This window comes from Triturus cristatus, chromosome 2_2 (genome assembly GCF_964204655.1).
Source record: "Triturus cristatus chromosome 2_2, aTriCri1.1, whole genome shotgun sequence".
In the NCBI taxonomy this organism is placed as follows: domain Eukaryota; kingdom Metazoa; phylum Chordata; class Amphibia; order Caudata; family Salamandridae; genus Triturus; species Triturus cristatus.
In genome coordinates, this window is record NC_140582.1 from 30894232 (window position 1) to 30920302 (window position 26071).

Here is a 26071-nt window from a genome sequence, read left to right on the forward strand (position 1 = left end):
TTGTATTTACAAGAAAATTGTCAAAGTAAGTGCATGTATGGTTTGATTATGTAGTTGTCTCTGGAGAACAGAGCCCTGCAATATATGTGAACCTTGCCAAATAAAATTTGTTTAAAAAAAAAAAATCAATATACTAGGTGATGCTATTTCCACACATTATCGTTTGTGCGTTGTATAGTTTTATTAGTAAAACTGTATGTATGTGCAAATGTAATGCTCATTTCAATTGAAAATAGGTTGTCTGAAATGACTGTGTGCTTCCACACCATGCATACTCCACTATGATGTGCCCCACCCCATGCCACTGCACTCTACTCTGCCCCACTTCACTTTACACCACTCCACATCTCTGCACGTTGTGCCACTAAACTCTACTCCACTCTGCATCACTCCACTCTACGCCATTGTCACTTCACTCTACGCCTCTCTACTCTACTGTATGCTGCATTCTAAGCAACTCTACTCTACTCTTCACCATTCCAGTCTAAGCCACTCCAAAGCACTCTACACAACTCCATTCTATTCCACTTTGCAGCACTGGACTCTATGCCACTGCACTCTATGCCAATGCACAGTACTGTGTAACACTCAACTCTACACCCTTGCACGCTGCACCAATCCACTGTACGCCACTCAAAACCACTGCATTCCTCACTACTTTACTCTACATCACTCCACGCCACTGCACCCTGCCCTGAACCATTGCACTCTACACTACTTCATTCTACTTTCAAACAATCTACTCTTTGCTACTGCACTCTATACCACTGCACTCTACGCCACTCTACTCTAAACCACTTCACTCTACACCACTGCAATCTATACAACAGCACCCTACGCTAATGCACACTATACCACTGCTCTCTACGACACTCTTCTCTGCAACACTTCACTCTCCACCACTGAACTCTACATCATTCAAATATACACCACTGCACTCTACGCCACTCCACTATGCACCACTCCACTATGCACCACTCTACGCATTTCCACTCTCTGCCACTCTACTCTACAACACTGCACTCTAGGCCACTGCAATCTATGCTACTGTACTCTGCACTAATATACTCTGCACCACTGCACTCTGCACCCGGCCGCCCTAGTGCAGCTGAGGGTGTAACTAGAGTGCATCCTTGGCCCCCGAGTCCACCCCCAGAACATCAACTCCCACTACCAAATACTTACCTCAAAACTGATAACACTATTTTCCTCCATAGGATAACATTGACTGTTTTTCTTGGAAGAGTGGAGTTTGAAAACCTTAAGAAATTCTTTAAAATTGCAATAACTCCCCCCGGTGGGGGTTACACCCCTGGCTTTGGCTCAAGCAGAAACAATCTGATGCTGCCAGTATTCCAGGAAATAAGAAGGGTGGAGGCCCTGCGTGGCCCAGGAGCAATGTTCTAGCGTGGAATGATGCCAACGCTCAATTGTGCTTGTAATTTTGATGATGTACTGCCATAATTTTGTCGTGTTACAATAAAAAGATAATTTAAAAAAATTGAAATAATAAATAAATAAATTAAATAAAAAATTAAACATAAAAAAATAAAACAAAAATATATTTAAAAACATTTAAAAAATTGCACTAACTAACAAAAACGATTTTACTTACCTGTTTACAGGAAATGTCCCAGAGTAGTATCCAGGTATACTACTCTGAGTAAGAAAAGTAATCTCAAAAGTAACTTACCTGTAATTTTACTGAAAAGCCCATTCAAGCCTATGTACTGTATTTACAAAGTATTGCATTTCTCTAAAACAATACTGTAAGTCAAAACAAAATGCATATACAATTTCAATTCAAACTGTTTTACAAACTGCACTACTATTGTAAAGTATTTATTGCTTACCTGTGCCTGGCTTGCTTCGTTCTAGAAAATAAATAACTAAAAGAATATTTTTACAAAAATATTTGGTCTGAAGTTCAGTTTTTGAGTGTGTGAATTAATTTGATGACTAAGTGTGTACAACAAATGCTTAACACTGTCCTCTGATACTGCCTTACTGCTTGACCACACTACCCAAATAGAGAGTGAGGTGCTATCTAACTTTACGTCTGCCTACCTTTGGGGTTCCACTGAACTCTGTGCACATTATACCTCACTTTGGTATAGTATATACAGAGCCAGCTTCCACCAACTATGCACCACTCTAATCTGTGCCACTGCATTCTACGACGCTGCACATAATGCTGCTTAGTTATATGTCACTGCATTCTACACCAATGCACTCTACACCAGTCCACTCTATTCTACACCACTCCACTCTACTGCACTCTACTCTGCACCACTGTACTGAACACCAATGCGCTCTATGCCACTCTACTTAACACCACTCTACTTTATGCCACTGCACACTACATCACTCTACACCACTGCACTGCATGACACTCTACTAAGCAACACTACACTCTATGCCACTGAACTCTACACCATTCTACTCTGCACTACTGCATTTTATGACAATGCACTCTACACCACTGGACTCTACGCCACTCTACTCTGCATCACTCCACTCTACGCCACTGCACTCTGCACCACTCAACATCACTGCAGTCTACTGCACTATATTTTACTCTGCACCACTCTAAGCTACTACACTCTACGCCAGTCAACTCTACTCTATGCCACTCCACACCACTGCACTCAACTCTGCACAACTGTCCTCAACGCCACAGCACTCTATGCCACTCTACTTAACACCACTCTACAGCACTGCACTATAGGACACTCTACCCTGCACCACTACACTCTATGGCACTCTACTCTGCACAACTTCACTCACACCACTACACTCTACGCCACTACACTCTACTATGCAACACTCTAATCTACGACACTGAATGTGTGCGCTGCTGAAGGCTACACCGCTGCACTCTAAGCCACTACAACACTGTAGGCCAACGCACTATATACCAGCCCACTCTACTCCACTATAGTGTACACACTCTACGTGACTCCACTCTATGCCCCTCCAATACACGCCACTCTACTCCACTCTTTGCCATTCCACTCTACGGCACTCTCATCTACTCCACAAAATTTTGGTCATGCTGATCAGCAGCAATGCTGGCTAAAACACATTGACAAAGCCAGTAGTTTGTGCCTAGGCGAGACCTATAGGCTTTGCCAATCCTAGTTGTTTTGTAGACATTGTCTGCTCCTTGTTGTTTGTTTAATAATGTCACTGTAATTTTCCAAGTGGTTTCTCAGGACCAGTGACGGCTACCTGGAATTCTTATAAATCCAACCTGAAAATGAAGGCCTTCCCTAGCCTCCAGCTGGCGAGCGGCTATAAAATCCCTTGCAAAAAATACAGATTTTATTTTATTAACCATTGGTTCCCTATTACATATTGAAGACATACAATTTATTGTGTGTTATTCCTTACAGTTGATGATTTGGCAGTCAGTCATCCAGGACTCTAGATGTGTTCCCTTTCCTACCCTCTGTCTCCTGTTCAGCCAGAGTCTGATTCAGACTGACTTGATATACACCATTGATGCTTGGCTGTAGGGGGGTCTTGGAACTGACTGCTTGCGTCCAACGAAGAATCCTGGGACTACTCCACATAGCCTACACTGTGGATCCCTGATCCCCCGAGCCACTTTGTGGCCTTGAAACATCCAAAGAGCTCTCAATATATTGAGCGTAGTAGCCCACACATGGTAGAACCTGCCTAGCACTGCGAGGAGGGGCCATGTAATGAAGCATGCCACTTCTGGGTGGGTGAGGGCTTTCGTCCTTGAAAAATAGACACCTTCGTTGTTCCATCAAATTTTATTTATTTATGCAGTTGGATATAATTAGGAAGAACAAACAAAAGCAAATATTAACAGCATTACAGATATTCTTTATCTTCACAAAACTTAATCAAAGAGAGAATAGGTCAAAGAGGCAAGATAGATATACATTTCACAATGCTATATTTTCTCACTCTCCCGGTCTCGCCGCAATCCAGTCGGAGATGGGAGACCAGATAGATTTACGAAAATCCCCGGTTTTCTTCCCTTTCTGAGCATACAGAGATATCTCTATATTATGTATGCCCAATAATCTGGATAGCCATATCTGAAAAGAGGGAGCATTTGTATCCTTCCAAACTGAGGAGATTAAGATCCGAAGTACAGCTACGGAAAGGAAAACAGGGCTTCCTCGGCTTTTCCAAGATTTAGCCTATTGTCTATGCCCAATAGCATCAGAGAAGGGGATAAATCGATCCTCTGACCTAATAATTCCTCCCAAAATTTTACTATCTCTCCCTGGATGACTGTTAGCGAACCACAATTAAAAAACATATGCAACAGATCTGCATGTCCCATATTACATCTAGGACATCTGTCATCTTCCCTAACCCCCCATGCGAAAAGCTTAGCGGGGGTATAATAAAAATCAAACAAAGTCTTGTAGTGCTGAGCCCTCAAATTCGTAGAGCGAAATAGTTTTTTGTTCAAATAAAGAGCCATATCCAGATCAACATCAGGGTTCCCAAATTTTAGTGCGAGAGTATTCTCCATTTTCTCAACATCATCTTGAATTTCACCCAATAAGGACATATAGATAGTTTTAATTCTCAGACCCCTTTTCACCAGCATATCGATCAAGGGGAATTCTAACATAAGTGGCAACCTTGGTCTTAAAGCCTTAAGTGTGCTCGCCAGTTGAACATAAGTGAGCCAATGACTTGAGGGGATACCGGCTCTGCGCTGGAGAACATCGAAACCCTTTATCCCATCTTCACCCACTATATCCCCTAGCGTCTTGATTCCCTGCTCCTTCCAAACCTGAAGATTTCTATCTAAACCCATCCCCCAGAATAAACTAGAATTACAGAGGTGGAGTAACGCGTGTATCTTAGGAATTTTGCAGAGCCTAGATATAGCCCTCCAGACCCACCATACTCCATCCAAGATCTTAAAACAAGCCCTTTTGTAATATCTACGATCAACTTCACACATCAAGAGACCTAATGCTTTTCTCCCAACTAGTAGCTCATAAATAGAAGGTGGCATCTGAATATCCCTATCTACTGGGTTATGATATGGCGTTGGCTGAAAAAGAATGGACATTTGAGTTAACAAACATGACCAATGATAAAGCCTTAGATTAGGTAGGGTCAGCCCACCCCTTTCCCTCGGAAGTGACAGTAAATTCGTAGAGCGCCTAATTTTCCCATACTGCCATATAAACCTTATAAAGATTGATTCCAGATTTTTAATAACTTTCTCCTCAACTAAGAGGGGTATAGCACGAAACATATATAGAATCTTAGGGAACATTGTCATTTTGAGGACATTGACCCTCCCGATCAATGATAAGTGTAAAACATCAATTCTTTTCAAATCGGTCTCTATAGATTTGCCTAATGGAATAAAATTCTCCACTACAATCTTATCAACTGACGCATTAATTCTAACCCCCAAATAGCTTGCAGAGTCCATGAATCTGGGGTCTGATTTAACAATATTTTTAGTACATATGATTTGCGTTTTAGATTCATTTAACAGATACCCAGATTGACGACCATACATTTTAGCTAATTGGACCAGAACCACAAGTGCCTGTTGAGGATTAGTAGTAATCACTGCCAAATCATCTGCATACGCCATAATCTTATTTTCATAGCCATTACACACCACAGGACTTATCATAGGGCTCTCTAATATCTTCTGAATGAGTGGATCGATATAAAGGGCAAAGGGGATTGGGGAACAGGGGCACCCTTGACGCGTACCTCGTTGTTCCATCATTAAGGCTGGAGATTTCTCTACTCTTTCCTTCCCAAACCTCCCCCTGGTTCCTCTTGTGACTTGTGAAAGAAAAACAGAGAGAAACACCTGCACCAAGACAGGGAAACCCAGCTGCAGGGCAGAGATAGTCAAGCAACGGAACAGGGAAACAAGCAATCACACATAAAAACAGATACAACGGCAAAGGAAATCTTTGACATTCGAACATCCAACCATTTATACTGGAACACGGAAATACAAGCAAGAAGAGAGGGAAACGCAGGCAAAACGGATTATTCGAGACATTGCTATTAAAAGCAGGACATGTGGAAAGGGAAACACGGGACACAGGAACAGCAAAAAGAGCACAGTAAAAACAAACCAAGGAAAACAGGAATGGGACACGGAACCAGATACTGGATCAGGGAGACACAGCACATGATTGCATGTGACCAGGGAGAGACAAACTCGGTAAATAAACAAAACCTCAAGCATGGAAAACATAGGGATAAAGAGACCGCACAGCGAGGTACATACAGCACAGAGGCAGGAGAACGCACACAGTGGCAGGAAGATATTCGTGCATGGGGTGGACTGACACAGACAGATGGGGAGTGGTGGATGCAGACCTGTGAACTGGTGCAAAGAGACATTAGTGGGTACAGACACTGGAAACCGGTTGACAAAGACACTGTGGATTGGTAGACACATGCCAACTAGATGGCACAGAGCGCTATGAGGGACATATCAATAGCAGCAGTATGCTAAAACTATCAGGTAACCTAAAATAACACATTGAAGCCTTGCCCCTGGATACTATTTTCTGTGTGTAGTTTTAGTTGCCTAGCTTTAGAAACAAAACCCTGAGTAGCAACTGTGTGTATAATCCAATAGCGAGTACCTTACTGTCAAGCTTCTTCATGGTGACCAGGTCAAGAGACTTAAGAGAATGGCCGGTGGGTGCAATGAAGTAGAGACAGGCATGGATCCGCGAGTCGTGGTAATTGTACAGTGAGCGCTTGATCTTTAGCTCCTCCTGCAGATAGGCCTCAAACTGGGTGTCAATGTACTCCACAATGGGTTTATAACTGAAAAACAAGAAGACACAGAACCTTCATGTAGGGTGGGCTTGCAGAAGAACACTGTCAGGCATGCACATGTATGGATAAAGGGCTCGATCCTGCAAACATTCTTTAATATTTAGGAACACTACATACGAGAACAAATCGTCACCTTAGAATATAGCTGTCCCAAACGGCGGAGGAGTGTCGCCCCACTGCCAGGAGCAGCAAAGAAAATAAAAAATAAAATAATACCGTAATGTTATTATCACTTTATTTTTTCCTCCTGCTGTGGCAGTGCCTGACGGGGCGGGGCGGGGCAGAACTGCCGGGGAGGAGTGGTAGACACTCCTGTGCGCAATGACTGTTTAGTCTGCCCTTTCGGACTGCCCAAAACAGTCATGTGCACTCCCCTGTTCTCCATGCAGGTTGCATCACAGCCTGCATGGAGAACATGCCCACCCCTACAGCCCCTGGCGGCGCTCAGACCAATCACAACGCTCCATTGAAGCGTTGTGATTAGCTTAGGGGTGGGAGCCTGGCTGCCTGCTACCTGTTCCGACCTTGAGTTGGACACAGGCGAGCAGGAGAGAAGACGCGGGACCCGACTGCGGTGGCAGGGTGTTATTTATTTATTTATTTTAAAGTATCCCGCAAGCAAGCCCCCCAACCCCCGCGCCCGCTCTCCCACCCGCGAGCCGTGTCGGCTGCCCCTGCACCACAGCATATTACATGCCTTCCTAATTTCAATATTGTGAGAAAGCACATTTTATTTTCAATAGTTGAACCCTTTTTCGAACTTAGGCAGAGCTTTTCTGATTGTACAATAGTCAAAATTAAGGAAAAGTATAAAAACATACCCGATATTAGTTCTTTAGGTGAATATGACAGCTGCATCTGGTAAAGCTTTTATGGGGCAGGAGATAAATCATAATCCCAAGCTAAGGTGAGCAAGAGATGCAAAGAAAGCCAGCGGGCCATGGGCCTTTACTCCCCTAGGGACTCCCACCCAAGGGAACTGCGAAACAATGGGTTCATTGGTGCATTTTAGAACACTATCCTATTTCAAAAATCAGCCAAAAGGCGATAGACTTTACAGCCACTTGATAAGCCAAATTCATACTTTTATTCAGTCATTTAATTTAGTGCAAAGCAAGCCTAACTCTCAACGGGGTGTTTGAAGGCTTGGAAGTCCATTGCCCCCAAAGAAAACACTGAAAACCAGAGAAGCCGTTTGTGTCTATATAGAGTGCGGGAATTAAAGGCTGAGCCAACGGAAAAGAATAACGGAGAAACAATTACAGAATACATGATCTTATTGAAAGATGGTGACCTATGAGGGAAATGAGAAACCTGTGAGAAGAAAATACATCAGAAAAAGCATTACCAAAGAAAGTGACTTGCTCTTCTAATCCATACGTGTCCAACATATGCATATTTACTACGGTCTGATACACCAGATTTTTAGCTTAGCCACATAAGAGACATTTACATACAATGAATGGAAATGGAACGGATTTATATGGCCAGTGGTTATCCTCAGATTTGGTTATGAATCTGGTCATGCAGAACTAAAGATGTACAACTTCCATTGTAATCGATTCCTTATGTAGAAACACTCCCAGGGCCACGCCCACTACAGGAGGAGGGTCAAGGAGTGTAATGCAACAAGAGAGTTCAGAGCAAGATGTTCAGACAAAAGCTGCTAATGAGCCAAGCAACCGAAAAGAGGTTCTCGTCATAGGTCAGGGTCAAGAATGCAAACTTGGCCAAAGTGCGTAAGGCTGTTAAAGTTGTCCCATAATACATGTCCAGTGTAGGATCGCTTCTTATGAGTGCACAAACAACAGTTTTGCAGTTGTTTTTCCGTTGGCAGATGATAGTCCATTTGTAATACACAGCAGTATTCACCTAGATATAAATCTATTTTCTCGCTGCTTTAACCTTATTGAAGCCGTAAAATCTTATAGTTAATAGGTCCTGAAGTCCTCTGAACAATCAAATTCAAAGTAATAGACTTCTTTATGGCTTATCTGCTCCTATATTTTGATTTTGGGCATGAGATGGGATTAAAAAGGCATAAAAAGAAATCTGAGACAGGCGACATTCTAAAAAAGACCATGGGCAACAGCGGCGCTGCGAGTAGCGGGGGCTACTTCTCCTGCTTTCTCCTTGGGACGTGGAACGAGGCAGGGGTGCCCCTTGTCCCCATATCTTTTCGCACTTGCTATGGAGCCGCTGGCTAGGTGGATACGCATAGACGCGCAGGTACGGGGATTTGAATGGGCCATGGGCCTGTCCGATCGGTTTGCGCTATATGCGGACGATGTTCTCCTTTTTCTTATGGACGTGAACAAGACTGGGCCGCGGCTTCTGCGCATCATGCAGGTTTTCGGGGAAACTTCCGGTTTATATATGAACCCTCGCAAGTCCACCTTGTGGGCGCTGGGTGAGCGCACAAAAATGGGGGCGTGGGCTTCCTCGGTCCAGTCGGCGGTGGGGGGACTGAAGTATTTGGGGGTATTCTTGACGGATGTACCAGCGGTTTCCTGGGAGCGGAATGTGGCCCCTGTATGGGAGCGCATCCGCGCCGATATCAAAATCTGGTCTCGTATGCCTTTGACCTTGTATGGGCGGTCGGCAATATTTAAAATGGTGGCGCTCCCTCGGCTCCTATATCAGTTGCAGAACCACCCGTACAAGATTCAACCCGGTTGGTTCAGACAGGTGAACTCGGCGCTAGGGCAATTACTGTGGGAGGGGGGTAAGTTGCGCGTGGCTATGCGGACGTGCTTCCTGTCCACCTACTGTGGAGAGCTGGCGACCTCGGATATTCTATCATACTATCAAGCATCACATTTTCTAGTCCTTAACGAGTGGTGGTATGGGGACCGGGGAGACCCGGCGTATGCGCTAAAACGGCAGCTTATTGGACGCCACACGCTGCACACGCTCCTCTACTCGGCGTCATTGAGGGGCGCGCTGCCCCCGGTCACGCAGGTAGTTTTTCACATCTGGAGACAGGCCTTGCGCCGTATGGGATGGTGGCGGACCTTGACGCGGGAGACTCCCCTGTGGCACAATGGGCGCTTACCCCAATTGGCGGCACTACAGGGCTTTAAGGGATGGGATGATGTTGGCATTTCCACGCTGGGGTATGTAATGAGAGGGACGAAACTTAAATCTTTCCATGAGCTACAGAGGGAGTTCCATATGCCTCGTGAGCAATTTTTTAGATACCTCCAGCTCAGGCACGCCCTGTCGACCGAACTGGTGGGTTGGAATCGCTTCCCGACTTCAGCCCCTTGGAGGCGAAAGTCTTCATGGGGGATCTACCGGATAGAAAAATCTCCAGGATTTATCAATCCCTTGTGACACATAGCTCCTCCACACTGAGCAAACTTCGGGGGGACTGGGAGGAGGATGTGGGCGCCCTGGAGGAGGAGGATTGGAGGGAGGCGCTGGCCGCCCCGCGGGGTGCTGCTATAGCCATGAGGCTCCGGTTGGTTCAATTTAAATACCTGCACAGGGTGTACTTTACAAGGGCACGGCTGTGGCGGGCGGGACTGATTACTTCCCTGGAGTGCCTGAGGTGTGGCAGGGAAGAGGGCACATTCTTGCACACTATATGGCAGTGCGCATCCCTTGATCGATTCTGGAGGGGAGTGTTGGCGTGTCTCTCGGAGGTGCTGGGGTGGGGGATCCCCCGCTCGCCGCGGCTGGCTCTACTTCATGTCATGGACGATATAGGGGGCAACATATACAAACGTCATCTTCTGTTGCTGGGACTCACCCTGGCCAAGCGAGATATTGCTAGGGAGTGGAAGGCAGCACGAGCCCCTTCCATGATGAGATGGAAAAACGTCCTGGACTTCTGTATGGGGCTGGAGCAGCCCGTGTTCGAGGCCAGGGGGTGCCCACGCAAGCACTATAAGATATGGAAAAAAATTGGCAGATTACCGAGGAATCGAACTGGCACCCCCCGTAGAGAGGGAGATAGATCCATTGGGGCAGCTGTGCATGGACATTGGTGGTCATGGGGGGGTTGCGCAGGGGCGCGTGTGATGCGAGGGGAGTGCGGGATGGACCGAAGGGGGAAGAGTAAGACTGGCTGTAGGAAGTGCGATCTTTGGGGGGTTGGGGGTAGGGGGGGGCGTTGGGGTGGGATTTGGGGGGACTCAAAATACACAATTGTCTATTGCCTGTATGTACATGTATGAAGAATATGGCAGATGTCTCTGGGTTACAGGGCTCTGCATGGTGATGGCTATATTGACACAATAAAATCTGTTGTTAAAAAAAAAAAGACCATGGGCAGAACAGAGGGACATGTACTTAACAATAGCTTTTGAGGTGGAATAGCTGCATAAGGGAGTTTAATAAAGCATTGAAATTCTCTACTTGCTAAAGAAACACTATTTCTTGTTAGTAAATGTAAAGATCAAGTGTGAATGAACTTACCAGAGCACCTATCAAGAAACTAAGAACCAATTTCATATCCACAACAAAGCAACACATGGAGCAGGTTGAAATAATATCTTCACCATCTACTAAAAAAAGAATGCAACTGTGGAGAAGAATGATTTATGCTCAAGTCAATACATTTAAAGCGAGAAGACTCCTAACTTTCTTTGATCCTCAGTTCCTGTAATGAGCATAGCTCTCACTAAGGAAAGACCTGTTAAGCCATGGACATATCTACATTAATTAGATCTTCATATCTTTCAGAAAATCATTCAGAATACCTTTCAGATCTCCCTGAATATAGATTAATTCAGTAGATAGAAATCTGGCTTCCAAACTATACACACCCCTGCTTCAGGCAGGGAGTAATCAAATTAGGAATTTTTCTCAATCCCAGGCTGCGAGGCACAAAGCTGATAAATATGGATGTAGAAACTTCCTCTCCTGGCAGGAGAGCAGGTTTTCTTTCAGGGACTGCAGACAAGGTGGGTAGAGGCAGAGGTTTAGAAGACCTAAGAATCAAGTCATTGTTGCCCGTTCTTTGGCAATAAGGCTCACCCCCATTTAGGGCTTGATTACGACTTTGGCATAGCGGCGCTAGGTCCGCCCCACAGTCACACTGCTGCACCGCCAAAGCCGTGGTCGGACCACCCACCAGATTAGGGGTTTCCTTCTGTCTGGTGGGCTTTGTTTTTGATATTCCCACGGCGGTGCCCTGAAAATGGGCACCGCAATGGGAAAACCAAAAACAGTTCCTGCATGGCATGGATTGAAAAGTCCATGGCGTTCAGGAACTGGTGTGAATTCACACAGGGGGGCACATGTTGTACCCCCCCCGTATGCATCGATAGGGCATGAGGCACCAGGCACCAGCTGCAGCAGGGCAGTCCCATTGCCCATGTCGTAATAGGGCAGTCGGGAGACTGCTCCGCGAGTCTGGCAGTCCATGGACCACCAGATCCTATAATCAGGGCATAAGTGTCTTCTATTCTTTTGGGCCCCTTTGGGAAGCTCCAGAATGAGAGGAAAGGCATAGTCAAATGGGCTTCTCCCATCATAGCTAGAATCTTACCTAGAGAGTACAGCTGAAAAAATTCGAAGGTATAAAAAGGAGCACATGTCTGATTAAGACTAGTGGTGAAGAGGTCCTTGAAAAGCTTTTATCACTGGGAGAAAATGTATACCAGGATATCTTGCCCAATCTCCCACTCATCATTAGTCAACATTATCCTGCATAGAGTGCTGGCTTTGGCATTCTGTTCCCTACAACTTTACTGCTGACACCACCTGGTCCAGTGCCAAATGACAAGCTCCTATAGACTTGCTACACAGCTTTCTAGAACCCACTTCATTACTCTTGCAGATGTACTGTATGACAGCTGTATCGCTCATCAGTACCTCTCTGTCGCTGTAGCCCCACAGAAATATGGTAAATCAGCACTAATTGGTCAGCATAGCTAAAATGATATTTCTTCATTTTCCATTTTCAGAAGAAAAGGATGAAATGATTTTATGGAGTTCGGAAAATTAGATATGTAGACTGAAAATAAAAGAGGGGCTAAAACACATCCTTATTTTAACCGGTTAGCCAAACAAATCCATATTGTAAATACATTGAGTGTCTCTATAAACACACACAGCCAGAGTGACGATTGATTAAAGCCAGGTCTGGTGGCTTAGTGAACTAATGCTCCACAGTAGGGGCCTGTGTTCAACCGCATGATCACAGGTTCAAATTCCGGTGGGTCCACTCAGCCTTTCATCCTTCTGAGGCTAATAAAATGAGTACCATTGAGTTGGGTAACAATAAACATCTGTTATTCAACGCCAAGATACCCTTGGGTCAAAGAGCGCTTTACAAATATACGTGTTATGTTATCTTATTAAAAAGATAGGGAATATTCAAATTTTTGTTGGTAAATTTACAGCATCAAATGTTCAGCTAAAATCAATATAGCAAATATAGAATTTCATATTTTTCCTCCACATATTTTTCACACGGATGTTATAAACGCTTGAGAAAGAGGAACAAAATCCAATTTGTTCAATTGTAAGCAAATATTTTTCAATCAGCCAAATCTTCAATGCATTTAAAATAACCTTTACAAACACTTCCCCATCTGTCAGCATGGCAATATGGTGATAGTTGAATGGGTCAAACATGTCGCCTTTTCAATAAACAAGCACAATATGACTTCCTTTCCAAGAATTAGGGATCTGGTTAAATATAATGCAAAAGGTCAAAAGTGACTTAAAAAGCTTTGCCCAAAAAAAGGTGACAATTACAAAATGGTAGCTGGGATGCCATCCAGGCCCTGGGCTCAGGATTGTCCATGCTTATAAGCGATTATTCCAATTGGGATTTGATTGACCGTAGACAATAATGGTTTACAGTATTCCAAATTTATATCAAGACCGGAGGCTCCCATTATGCTATCTAATCTTGCTTTTATTTCTATAACAGCAGTCAAGAATGTTAAAACTACAAATCCCAAGAGGCTGAGCAACAGGCTAGTCATTGGGAATAAAAAACATAATGATCACTACAACCAATAACATCATACTAACATAAATAATGTCCTGCTTGACTGCGAACAGCCCCACTGCTCACAGTTAAGATACGTACCTTTCTGTAGCATTGTGGTAATTATTGTTCTAACGTTGTAATATTAATACTACATTAATACATATTAATAATATATATGCTTGTTGGATTGATTATAGTATTATTGCTGTTCCGTACTGTTGAGCGGCTCTCGTCTCTGTTTCTTGATCCTTGCACCGAGAGTGGAGTGCTGTGTCTTTCCTCACATCGTCACCCACGTCTGCCATTATCAGACGGATCATTTATTTAGATGACATTTTGCTCATGAGTCAAAACTTTCAGACTCTTTGCGCCCATCTTCATCTCACCTGTTTTCTTCTTTCAGAGCTGGGTTTTCTTTTTAACCCAGAAAAATAAATGATTCCCACTCAACCAATCGAATTTCACACTTTTCTGGTAAATTCTTCAAGTGCTACTTTTCATCTTCCTCAATCAAAGGTAAAAGCAATCAAATCCGAGATTCATCACACTCTTTGCAGTTCCCAACTAGCTCTCAGATCTTTGGCAAGAGCAGTAGGCCATCTGTCTTCTTCCATACAGGGGATTTTCCCGGGTCCTCTTCTCTTCAGCGCCTAAAGATATGTCATCTTAACAAGGGGCTAGCCTATTTGGAGTCTGTCAGCATCGACCAGAGTCAAGTTTAGATCTACAATGGTGGATAGGCCACTTAGACGCCTGTACCGGCAGGACTATCTTGTCGTCAGTACCCGATCTTGTATTAGAATCAGACGCAAGCTGGAAGACATGGGGTGCCCGCTGTGGTACAATCTCGACTGGGGGTACATGGCCTCCCCAGGAGTCTAAATTGCATTTCAACTGTTTAGAGATGGTAGCAGACTCCTTTACAATAAAAAGCCTGGCAAAAGACAGAGTACATTGTTTCGTCCTTCTTCGGATGGACAATGTTTCAGCAGTATGTTATATAAACCATTTGGGCGGCACTTAATCAAGACCTTTAGCAGAACTGGGAAAAGTTTTTGGGTACTTATGTCTTCTCAACAAGATCACGGTCCGAGCTGAGTACCTACGGGGCAACCTCAATTCCATTGCAGACTGGCAATCTCATAATCTGCGGGACCTCAGCGATTGGAAAGTTCATCCCTCAGTTTTTCAGTCTGTCTCAAAAGTAGGGTCCTTTCAACATCGATCTTTTTCCTTTACGCCTCAATTGCCATCTGCTGCATTTCTTCAGCTGGTGTCCAGATCTTGCAGGGCTGGTATGAGTTAGTCAACTAAGCTTTTCATTATTTTCTGGTAATGGCGATCCCATTCTGGCAATCTCAGGTCTGGTTTCTTCCTCTTCTGGAACTGGCTATCGACTTCCCAGTCCTCCTTTAGTCCTTTGCCAATCTTCTGCTGGACCTTCTAAGCTACCCTCATGATCCGATTCTTGACAACTCTCTCACTCTTTCTGCTTGAAGAATAACGGGTCAGCCCAATCTTCTCATTTCATTTCACCAGAGGCTTCAGAATTCATTAGCAAAGCCTAGGCTCCAGAAACCAATAAAGCTTACAAGTCCCAAGGGCTTTATGGTCAAGCTGGTGTTTGGGAAAACATCTTGATTCCTTTTCAGCCAATATAATCTATATCGTTAATTTTCTGGCAGCTGAAGCTAGTGGAGGTAAGTCTTTTAGAATTATAAACTTATACAGAAAGGCAATCTAATTAAATCATTCCTGTATCAACGGCAAACCAGTCAGAGAACATCCACTCATCTGTCATCTTTTAAAGGGAGTAACGTTTGATGAACTCCCTCTTCCAAAGTATAGCAAATTGTGAGATGTGAATGTGGTTTTCAATTTGTTTCACCCCTGGCCTGACAATGCAGCTCTTTCTTTAAAAAAGCTTTCTGCAAAGCTCACTATGTTATTGCTTTTTATTTATATTACACATTTATCAGATGCCAAAGCTTAAGATGTGTCTTCTCATCAATACACCCCTATTGGGATTATGTTCACAGTTATCAAAAGCACGAAAACTAACTTAAATTCAGTATATTACCCTTACTTTACAGATCATCCTAAAGTGTGTGTTGGACTAAGTCTTAAGGTGTACGAACTATATTGAAGAAATCAAGCAGACTAGAGCTAAATGACGCCGCTTGTAAAGAAGGTAGAAGGAGGCCAGTAAGGATGTTGCCCTGATAATTAAGTGTAAACGTATGCTAAAGGATAACTCGCCTTAAACAGGTCTCATGGAGGATAATTCGGTTCTAGGGTTGAGATTCTTTATAAACTAAGGAGTAAGATGAGGAATGCTCAAAATAAAAATATATACATAATGAAGAAGTAAGAAAATGCTCTTGGGGCGCCAATGATTAATTTATATTGATTAGCAAGAGTATAAAATAGGTGGATGGAATTTGTTGAATACCGCCGAAACGTGTCAACAGTTACATTTGGAGAACGTACCGGCACAGTAGATGAGAGATACCAATCATGTAGCTGTATTGATTGTTAGTACAAATTAGCTGAGGATTTTATGGCATACTGTATTGTCTCCTGTGCGTTCTCCCTCTTTCTCTTTTTTATGTTGTGGATTTTTAATCATGATGTATCAATTTTTACATTAGTCTTGGTTTATTGTCTTATTGTATTTTTAGAGATTGATATTGGAATTGTGTACAAAAGAACGCCTGCTTTACAGTATGTACTGTAGGCCCCATCTGAGTGTAAGGGGCTGCAGTGATCCAAATAAACACAAGCCAGAGGCTTGTCTGAGCTCAATAGAGGTGTCTGAGGTAGACGTGCTATGGTTGAGCCTTTCATCTGCTGGCAGATGTCTCATTTGAGGACAAAGTCCTTGGTCTGTTTAGTTAGACCTGGCCATCAGTAGTAAAGCTGTAACCCCTGGGTGCGCTGAAACCAGACCCTCATGTGCACTAGTCTCATTCCAAATCTGCGATGAGTGTTTGGTATAACTCTATCCCCACTCCTAGAATCCAAGCATATGGAATGTTTTGTGCATCTGACTTGTAGGAGTACTTGAGTGGAAAGCCTTTTGGCATGTGTGTGTCGTTGCGAGCAACACTGACTGCCACCATGATGTCTCTGTCTAAGCTCGCACTGGAACGAGTGATTGCAGCAACTGCAGCAGTGCGCACCATTGCCTTAGCAGCTTCATCAGCCATGGAATTCCCTTCAACGTGAACGCCAACATGTTGATGACTCAATGTATGGACATCATAAGCCCGTGGCAAGCATTCTTTTAGCTTTGCCACCTGTCCTCTAAACAGCTTGTGCTTGATTGTGCAACCCTTGGAATCTCGAAATCCATTCTGGCCCCAATAGTGAAGATATTCATTATAGGACTGGACACAGTAATACGAATCACACACTAAGTGTAGGGAATCCATGATCCGTACTTTGTAGTGACAGTATCTGGGTTTTTAGTTCTTCCAGCTGCGCTGTATGATCCTCTAGGGACTGAATGTGTGCTTTTTCAGGACCGAACTTTCCGTCATGCATGCGCCCCTTTATGATTGCGCATGCCATGGAATATTGGTGTTGTGTCCCTATGGCAGACAGAGCAGAACCATCAGTGTAAATGATGTAATCGTATCGATCTAGAGGCATTATTTCATTCGGCAGAGGATATTCTTGTTCGTACTGCAAGAATGCTTTTGTTTGTAATGTAGAATCGAATCTGTAGTCTACATCTGTTGCAGTGAGAGAGTCTGCCCATTGTATCCATTGCGGATGTAATGCTTTGGCATTTGGAATGTTTGCTTTTGTAAAGGCCTCTAAGGTCGGTACCGGCTTAATGACAATTATGCGTTTTCCCTGTGCTAGTGCTCTCTCTCTTACCACAGCAGTCTGTACCACTCTGAGAATTTTCTCAGGGGGGGCAAAACTCATTTTAGTGTCTGGGTACAAATGTGGTTTGTATGCAATGGGTACTGTAGCACCTTCATCGAAAGTAATATAGGTGTACCTGGTTGGTCCAGCGACTCCGCAGATCACTAGGTTAGTTTTGTTTACACGTGTGTGTAAATGTTTGGAAGCTATCCTGTCAGCTTGTACAGAACGTAAAATGTTTGTATGTTCCTGTGTCCAATGGTTGCTTGAAAAATCAGGTCTGATTAAATCGTAGAATGGTTTTGCTCATTCTGAGTAATCCAAAATGTATGTTCTGCCAAAATTTAGGAATCCTAAAATGGACTGTAGTCTTTTCAGAGTTGTTGGAGGTTGGAGCAGTGCGCATTTTTCTAAAAGATGTGCTGCAGGCTTTTGCCTTCATTCGACAACTCATACCTCAGAAACAAGACATTGAGGTAGTCTATTTTTGATTTTTTTTAAATTAAATTTGTAACCCAAGTTAGCAAACCCCAGAATTATGCGGTCTTCTCTGTCAAGGTGTTTGATCAATTCATTGTCCGTCAGATAAATATCATCTACATAGGACAATGCCTCCTCATCACCATTTTAAAGTAACTGTGTCACTCTGGCTGAAAACAGCTGAGGACCATTCTGATACCCTTAAAGGTAAAAGGCAAAATTGTCGCTGTGAACCAAGCACTGAAAATACTGTCAAACAGCTGCTTTCAGGCGCTATATTCTGGCAGAAAAATCCATTTGAGATATCTAGTGTTGTTTTGTATTTTTTCCATATAATGTTATTCATTAGTGCGGCACTGTGTTCATTTTGTACTATAAATGTGCGTGTGGATGTGTTAAAATATCTGTAGTCTAAAATGAGACAGTATGAATTTTCTGAATTTGTTATGGGAAACAAGGGGTTATTCATGGACGAGGTGTAACTTTCTATTCCACCCTGGCAGTCAAGTTGTTCTAGGATTTCCCTAACTTGTTTTTTAGCTTACTGTTTTATTGGGTACTGTTTCCGGGGTTGAGGAGTTGATTTTTATGGGATCTCGTAATGAGGTGACTCATCATCCCCCCTCCAACATGATTATGGTATATTTCAGGAACTAGCACTAATGCCCACTCCTTGGCATATGAATGTTTGATTCTGGAACGAGGTCAGAGAAAGCTGGTAAAATTACCATTTCCCCCATTGGGCACTCCACTATGAACTCAGGTGGCCAATTCTTTTCAGCCAAAAGAATGTCCTAACCATAAGTCAGGTTCTTCCAAAAGAGAGCCTTAATGTTTCTGGGTTTGTTCCCCTCCATTTGGAGCGTTATTTTGTATAAACAATGTGGACACTTAACCTTGTATCAGGTGATTCCACTGTGATATGCTCACTCAGCGATACTACCGCCAAATAATCAATCAGGTTCTGGTGAGCTATCGTGACCTCTGCCGCTCTATCCAGCTTCATCACAACCCATTCCCCATTCAGAAGCAGAGTCCTCCGTAGCAGGGCATGTCTTATTTTAATCCCATCTACCTTCTTCTGTTTTTTATTGAGGTGTAGGAATCTTTTGTTTGTCTTCTTTTTTAAGGAGGTAGTCTGAAGTGCGATGTGTTTCCCTTTTCGGCTTCACAAGCTCTTCTGAACTGTGCTCTGACCATCCACCGCTCTCCGAAAGTGTATCGGATGAATCCTGAAAGGAACAAGAGGAACGTGTATCAGTATCCTGAAACCTGTCAGGCTTTCTAATATTAGCACCGGTTCTCAAATTGTATTTCTTCTCAGTGGTTTCCTGTTGAGGAGAACCACACCGTGATTGTGTTTTGTTTTATTTGTTTTCTTGTTTATTGTCCCATTTCTTCTTTGAAGAATCGGGTATTTTCTTAGTTACCCTTTTCAGAATTACTCTTAACCTGTGGTTTCCCAGATCTAGCTCCCAAATTATATCTACCTAGAGTAACATAAGTTTCTTCAATAATTTTAAGCAATTACCGGTCTTGCTGTGCAGGAGTTAATTCCCTCAGGTGATGGTGTATAGCCAATACTGCTGCTTCCCCCTTCATGGTATTCAACATAATGGCAGATACAGCTGCAACATTGTCCTTCAGTTTCATCCCTAAGTCAGGGCCGGTGCTGCCCCATACTCATTCTGTACTTGTTTCAGTACTTCAGGTAAAACTGCTATTGAGGGGGTAGCATGAGTCCTGGTGTAAACCGCAGCGAAGACCGTACCCCAATTGGCACAATCTTCCACCAGGGGAGCCATCTCCATCGGCAAGCAAATTGTGACTATTCTGTGTTTTTCCTGCGGGCTCATATGAGAAACAATTGCTTTGAGCTGGCTTATTTTTTGTGCATTCCAGAGCGGAATTTGATACCCACCGGTGGGAATCTTTCCCATTACGGCACTCAGCATTTGCGGGCTGATACCCATGGTAGCCAATTCTGGTTGTGCAGCCTGAGCAGTCCGCACAGGGTTAACTGTGAGTGTTCGCATTATGAACAGTGTAGGACTTCTGTAAATCTTTACTAGATCTTCACATAGTGTTGTTAATTCTGGTGGGATCTAAATTGGCAAGAATAGGATGTGGTGTATAAGCAGCTAGGAACCGGCAAATCGCTCCTTTACTGAGTGGACCGAGTCTCATTTTTTCCACAGTATGGGGGGGGGAGGGCGCCTTTAAACCAATTTATGTGTTCTTGGTAAGATAATGGAATTTCTATGTTCACATATAGAAAGTATTCCTCTGGTATTTCATATTCAATTTAAGTGTGAAACAATTGTGTATATGCATCCGCAGCTGCGAATTTAACCCAAGAATAGAATACCTCTGATCTGAATGCTTCGTGTGCCACAACCACAAAGGTAACATCTCCACTTGTTGCCGGGAGACCATATTGTAGCAATATGATAATATTTACGGCTGCTGCTTCTTCTTCACCTGCTTCTCCATTTACAGACATTGAGTGAAGAGAGAAGAAAAAAAATAAATGAATTTATGGAGATATAGTTTGCACAATTTGTGGGGAAAAGTAAATGTATCCTATAACCTTGAGCAACCTACAGCCAATACATAGGGTATACCTACTCAGCTGAGGCGGATTTCACTTCCGACCATGTACATCTCCAGTTTGGAGGTGAGTAGGGGTCTCTGAGAAAGCACAACTGAACTACTCAGATAGAATGTTAAATAAGAATCCAACCAACGTTGGCGATGCACCGTTGTGTAGTACCCACTAATCCACAGGACCTGCTCGTTTGTTGGACAAGATAAACTTTGGGTGAAGTGCCTGGACTGATTCCTGGCACCCCGATAGGATAAGCTGGCAAAAGGTCACAGCCGAAATGTTATTGGGAGAAATAGGACAATGTAAGGAATGAGCTGCTTTGCTACATTGGCCTAAACCGAGCACCTAACAACTTCAGAGCTCAAATCATATTTACTTCAGTATCATGCTGGGGCACCACCATGCAGCAAAATTCAGACAGGGAACTAGTCAATTCCCTGGGGGATAGGGTTTACGGGACACTGGCTATCTTCGTGGCTGTCTTCTGGCCTGGGGATGGGGGACTCACGCCCCTCACCCCAAATTACACTCCAGGCCCTGGCGGATGGGGTCCCTTTGGCCTTTTAATGGCTCGGAGGGGGGGGGGGGGCGGACACCCCCTCCCAAAGAAATGAAAGTTGTGCCAACCCCCGGGCTCTGGCCTCCCCAGGGTGCTTTTATTTGAAAATGGAGAGAGACCACCCTTTTTTTATTCCAATTTTACTGCGGAGCTGCTGTAGCATTAAAGTATTTGAGGTTTTGGCCCCAGGGGTGTTCCCTCTGGGAGCCCCCCTGAAATGCTAGGGGGTCAGGGTATCCCTACCTTGCCCCCCAATTTTTTTCTCAAAAATAAAAGTCAGGAAACCAGGACCAAGTACTCAATTCTTAAAATGGCTACCACAACATTGTTGCTGATGTTGTGGCAGCCAATCACATATTATCTTCTCATTTGTCGATGTACGGATCCCCTGCAGTGTGAACTATACATACATTTTAAACAGAATTTCTCAAAAACTATGTAACAGATTAACACCAAATCTCAAAAAGCACTTTTTTTCTGCAAAAAGTTTGCTTTCTCGCAAATCTGGTGTAATTCTATTAGGATGTTTTTTTATATTGCTGTTCAATTTTACAATCAAAAACGGTATGGGAAAAACATGTTTTGGGGCCCTCTTTTTCGCTGCCCCTGCTTGGTGCATCATCTCAAAACTTTCTAGGAAGGAGCGGAGGTGAATGAGACATTTTTTGGGAAGTTTTGTGAAGATTTGTTAAATGGCTCCAAAGCTATTAGCAAAACAAAAAGTTCTCATCATATGGAAATGTTGATTTTCCATAAAAATCTTTGCCCACCAATACAGAATGATACCAAATATGGCAGAAACGTGTAACTTTACTCAGCAAGTGTGCTTTTCATTATTTGGCGTAAGTCCGTTCCGTCGTTTTTCATGTGATTTGGATTTAAAGAAGTGCTCAGGGTGGGATGGAAGGGGTTGCAAAATTGGGTTTATGCGGATGGTTGGCAGTGCAGGAGTTCTGCTATAATGGAAAAAAATATAGGACCCTCTGATTGGCTGAGGGAGCTTTTCTCCTATCTGCCTTTTCAGTACCTCTGCTCTGATTCTTTACACATTGATTGTCCAGGAGCAACTTGGATGAACATGTTGTGGCACCCAATACAGGACTCAGGGACTAGCCCCCTTGTCTTAAAAAAAGTGTTTAAAATGAGTAAAAGAGGGCAGGATAGGAATAGGGATTCAGCGCAACGGCAGTACTGTAGTATTCCTGCAGGACCCAATGCTGTCCTCTAATGAGGTACTGCAATACTCCAGCAAGAGCCGCCCGCACAAGCATCCCCCTCAATGTACAATGTTCAGGAGTTTAACCCGGGGAGGCTTGTACAGCACTGTGGAGGTGAAGCTTGGGTGGCGAGTACTTCAGTACACCCCCACAAGAGAAAGAAAAAGAAAAATATAGGTTTAGCATCCTTTCGGACAATATTAGTATACTATGAACAAGGCTCCTTTGAGCAGAAACACTTTATAGAGAGACCACTATTGGACCTACTTCCAAAATTGGATGTTTAAATAAATCGTCCTAAAATAATTTTGAAAATGTACAGACTAATTGTCTGACACCATGACACTGGAATGAAATGACTAGCCTTGAGAAAGGCCTGGCTCAACTTGCCACATAGGGCGAAACACGTGTCGGCTGTTCTCTTTCTCTAATAACTCATTCTGTGAAAAATTAAAAATGAGTGAAATGGATTTAATCAAGTGGTGAATAAAAAGAAACATTCTCACTCAAATCAACTTGGATTACTGTGTTGTATTTATGTAAGAATTCACCCTACTGACCAGAATATACTCCCTGAAAAGGAGGAACATATGCTCACACCCCCACCCACAACGTTACATAAGGGTTTGGCGGTTGGTTATCCAACAGACACACACAGCACACACCCAACGTACACTCCTTACCTCTGCAGCACCATAAGCAGCATTCAAACCATTTGGTTTATACTTACCCATTTCCTGATGCCTTCTACATAATCATGTTCTATTTTGGTTACCACTATACATGTATACCTCTGGAGTCCTTTAACCAATTGTGCAACATGGTAGGCCCTGTGTGACATTTACAATATGACTGGCAGTGCAGAGGCTGAAAAGATTTGTGCCAATCACTGTAAGTGTGCCTCAGGATCTGCCATTGGTTTCAACGCACTGAGTATAGTGCTCTACTGAAGAGCAATAAGCGCTGCTTTACAACATTGCTACAAAAGATTGCCAAAGCCAATAGCTCTCATATGCGAGACCTATTGACTTTACCAATGCCTTTTTAAATTAGACATAAAAACTCTTGTAAAGCGCTTGAGTTCGTGCTCTATAACACAGAATTTAATTGGTGCTCTTGTAAAGCGCTTGAGTTTGCGCTAGATAACACTGCAAACAAAACAGCATCAAACAATTTACTGTTAGCATTAATCACAGGGGAGAGGATGTGGTGTTATAGCAGGATGTGGAGTTATAGCCAGAGCTGCCGACTTTGGAACTGGTGAGGCAGGTTTGAGACTCATCTTTTGCTCAACATTTTGTGTTTGTGGGAAAATTGCCTACTTGCCCCGTGCCTAAACAAAAAAAAACATGAACGTAGCGTTGTGTAATATAATATCCCCGTGACTACTTAATAATTTTTTTTTTATGTTATTGGTGCTCCTGTGAAGCGCTAGAGTTCGCGCTATATAACACTTAAAAAAAAAAAGGAGTAAATAACACTGGAGAGCCATCAACATCGAGAATGGAGTCGGTAGGAGGGGAAAAAAGCCCCAGGCACAAGGGGGAGGGGGACAAAAGAAATAGTACTTCAATCAAAGCACAGGCAGCGGATGGACACTAATTAAGAGGAATCAATCTGTGCTTGATCCATGCTCCAGGAAGGGAACGGAAGTGATGGCTTAGCCTGTGCTGGCCAATAAAGAGGCACCAAAGAGGAGTGACAAAGAAGCCCATGAATGGGAAGCAATGGGCGGCTGCACGCCCTTTGTTATACACAATAGTCTTGCAAGCGAGAGCGCATGCGTAAGCATGGCATGTGCTGTTGCCGGCTCAACCTAATAAAATCTGTGCATGTCCGATAGGCCAAGCGTGATCAGCTTACCCATGTGATTTTTTTCATGGTCACACCAAGTATACCATTGTTTTAGTATTTGGTTCGGTCTCGCCCTGGAGCCTGCTGTGTATTTTGCTATTTACAAATGTTCTATTGATTCAGTCTTGTACTTTATGACCTAGTCTCGTACAGAGACTAGTAAAGTGTTATATCAATAAATACATATTTTTATACACCACTTTGTGGTTCTCCTTTCACTTAGTCATTTAGGAGGTGATATTCTGGTAAAACAAGCTGCTTTCCATTCCTTCAAGATTAAGCCTGAAGGCTGCTCGCCACAGCTACCACTAGGATAGCTTTCTAAAGGTTATCTTTGACCTCATGTGGAAATATACATTTTTAGGGGTACACTGGTGCAGGGTCACCCTTTTGTCCACGGGTTCAAAAACCAATAAAGTAGAGATCAGCACTGGAGTTGGGAATTAATAACAAGTTTATTAATCACTCATGAGTGGGACCACGTCCACACAGCACTCTCAAGTGCTGCCTGAGGTAGTACATTGAAGTTACAGAACACAGGCCTTATATACAGCTTTTTCTGCACTGGTAAGCATGTGGATACAAATAGAAGGTACAGGCCTACACAGGAATAGTTACCGACAAACATGGGCAGATGGGAGATCACTTAGTCAGCAAAGTGGGAGGGGGAGCAGGAGTGTTTATGGCAGCAGTAAATGATTGACAGTTGAATCTGCGACCATGTGTTCTGGCAGCTACAACCTCTTAGCAGGCACATAGCTTTTAGCTGAGCCAGGAAGTCAACTAAAATAGACAGCACAGGCAGGGAAAAAAAAAGAGCAGTAGAGGATGGGAGAATTACAAAGCCAACAAAATGGATGCCACAACCAAGATGGCTTCAGCTTATGCTAACAGAAATTATTTCAGATTATCACACTCATACATCATAAGGGTCGTGTGGACTGGTATAGGGTGCCCACTTTAATCAGTGGACAGCATATACCAGGCCTCCTTCTCACATTGGTGGCAGTGGTGGGATTCAAGCTTGCTATTGTTTTACCAGATAAATCTCATTGATTGATTAACTGAAAACCACTAAGTATTAGGTACATATAATACATCAAGATTAGAATAAGTAAGTTCTACTGAACTTGGAGTTGGGTAAGCCAAGGGTCTAGTACACCCTTTCTCCAACTCAAGAGAGTTTAGTCTCCACTAGGTTAGGTAGGTGCCTACACCACATAACACCAGTATGTCTTCTAGAGGAGAAGCCAGTGGCTCTCTGTCAACTAGATACAATGGCATCTCATTTCTAGAATTGAGAGCCATGTGTGCATCTAGGCAGTTGAGGACAGGGAGAACAGACAGCAAACACCCAACGTCTCATTGAGATTTTGCTCCTAGATGACCTTAGGCAGACCCCAGCGTCTGATGAGGTAGATAGAGTGGGTGGGGCAGGGAATGAGGGAAGGCCAGGAAGTGAAACCTTCTTTGATCTGGACTCAAACCCTGACTAGGAGAATCAAGAAGATTATAACGTGGACAACACAGATCATCCTTCAGGTGGGGGAGAAGGCCCCAGTGGCCCTCTCTTTACTCCACCAGAAACAGTACAGAGTTTAACGAGGAGATCCAGAACTCCATCTGTGGAGTCTAATCATACAGGAACTGCTGTAGGGACTTCCATATCAAATAAGAGGGAATCCTCTTATGAT

At 43.5% G+C, this 26071-nt stretch overlaps 1 protein-coding gene across 5 annotated transcripts in view; it reads right to left on the bottom strand.

Annotated features, from left to right (window-relative positions):
* The window catches only part of SEPTIN11 (septin 11), a 614181-nt gene that overhangs the window by 228398 nt on the left and 359712 nt on the right, over window positions 1–26071 (bottom strand). For all 5 annotated transcript variants that reach the window (XM_085640963.1, XM_085640961.1, XM_085640960.1 and 2 more), the window contains exon 4: window positions 6633–6819. In XM_085640963.1, the coding sequence (XP_085497089.1) occupies window positions 6633–6819 (187 nt within the window). The remainder of the gene's footprint in view (window positions 1–6632; window positions 6820–26071) is intronic.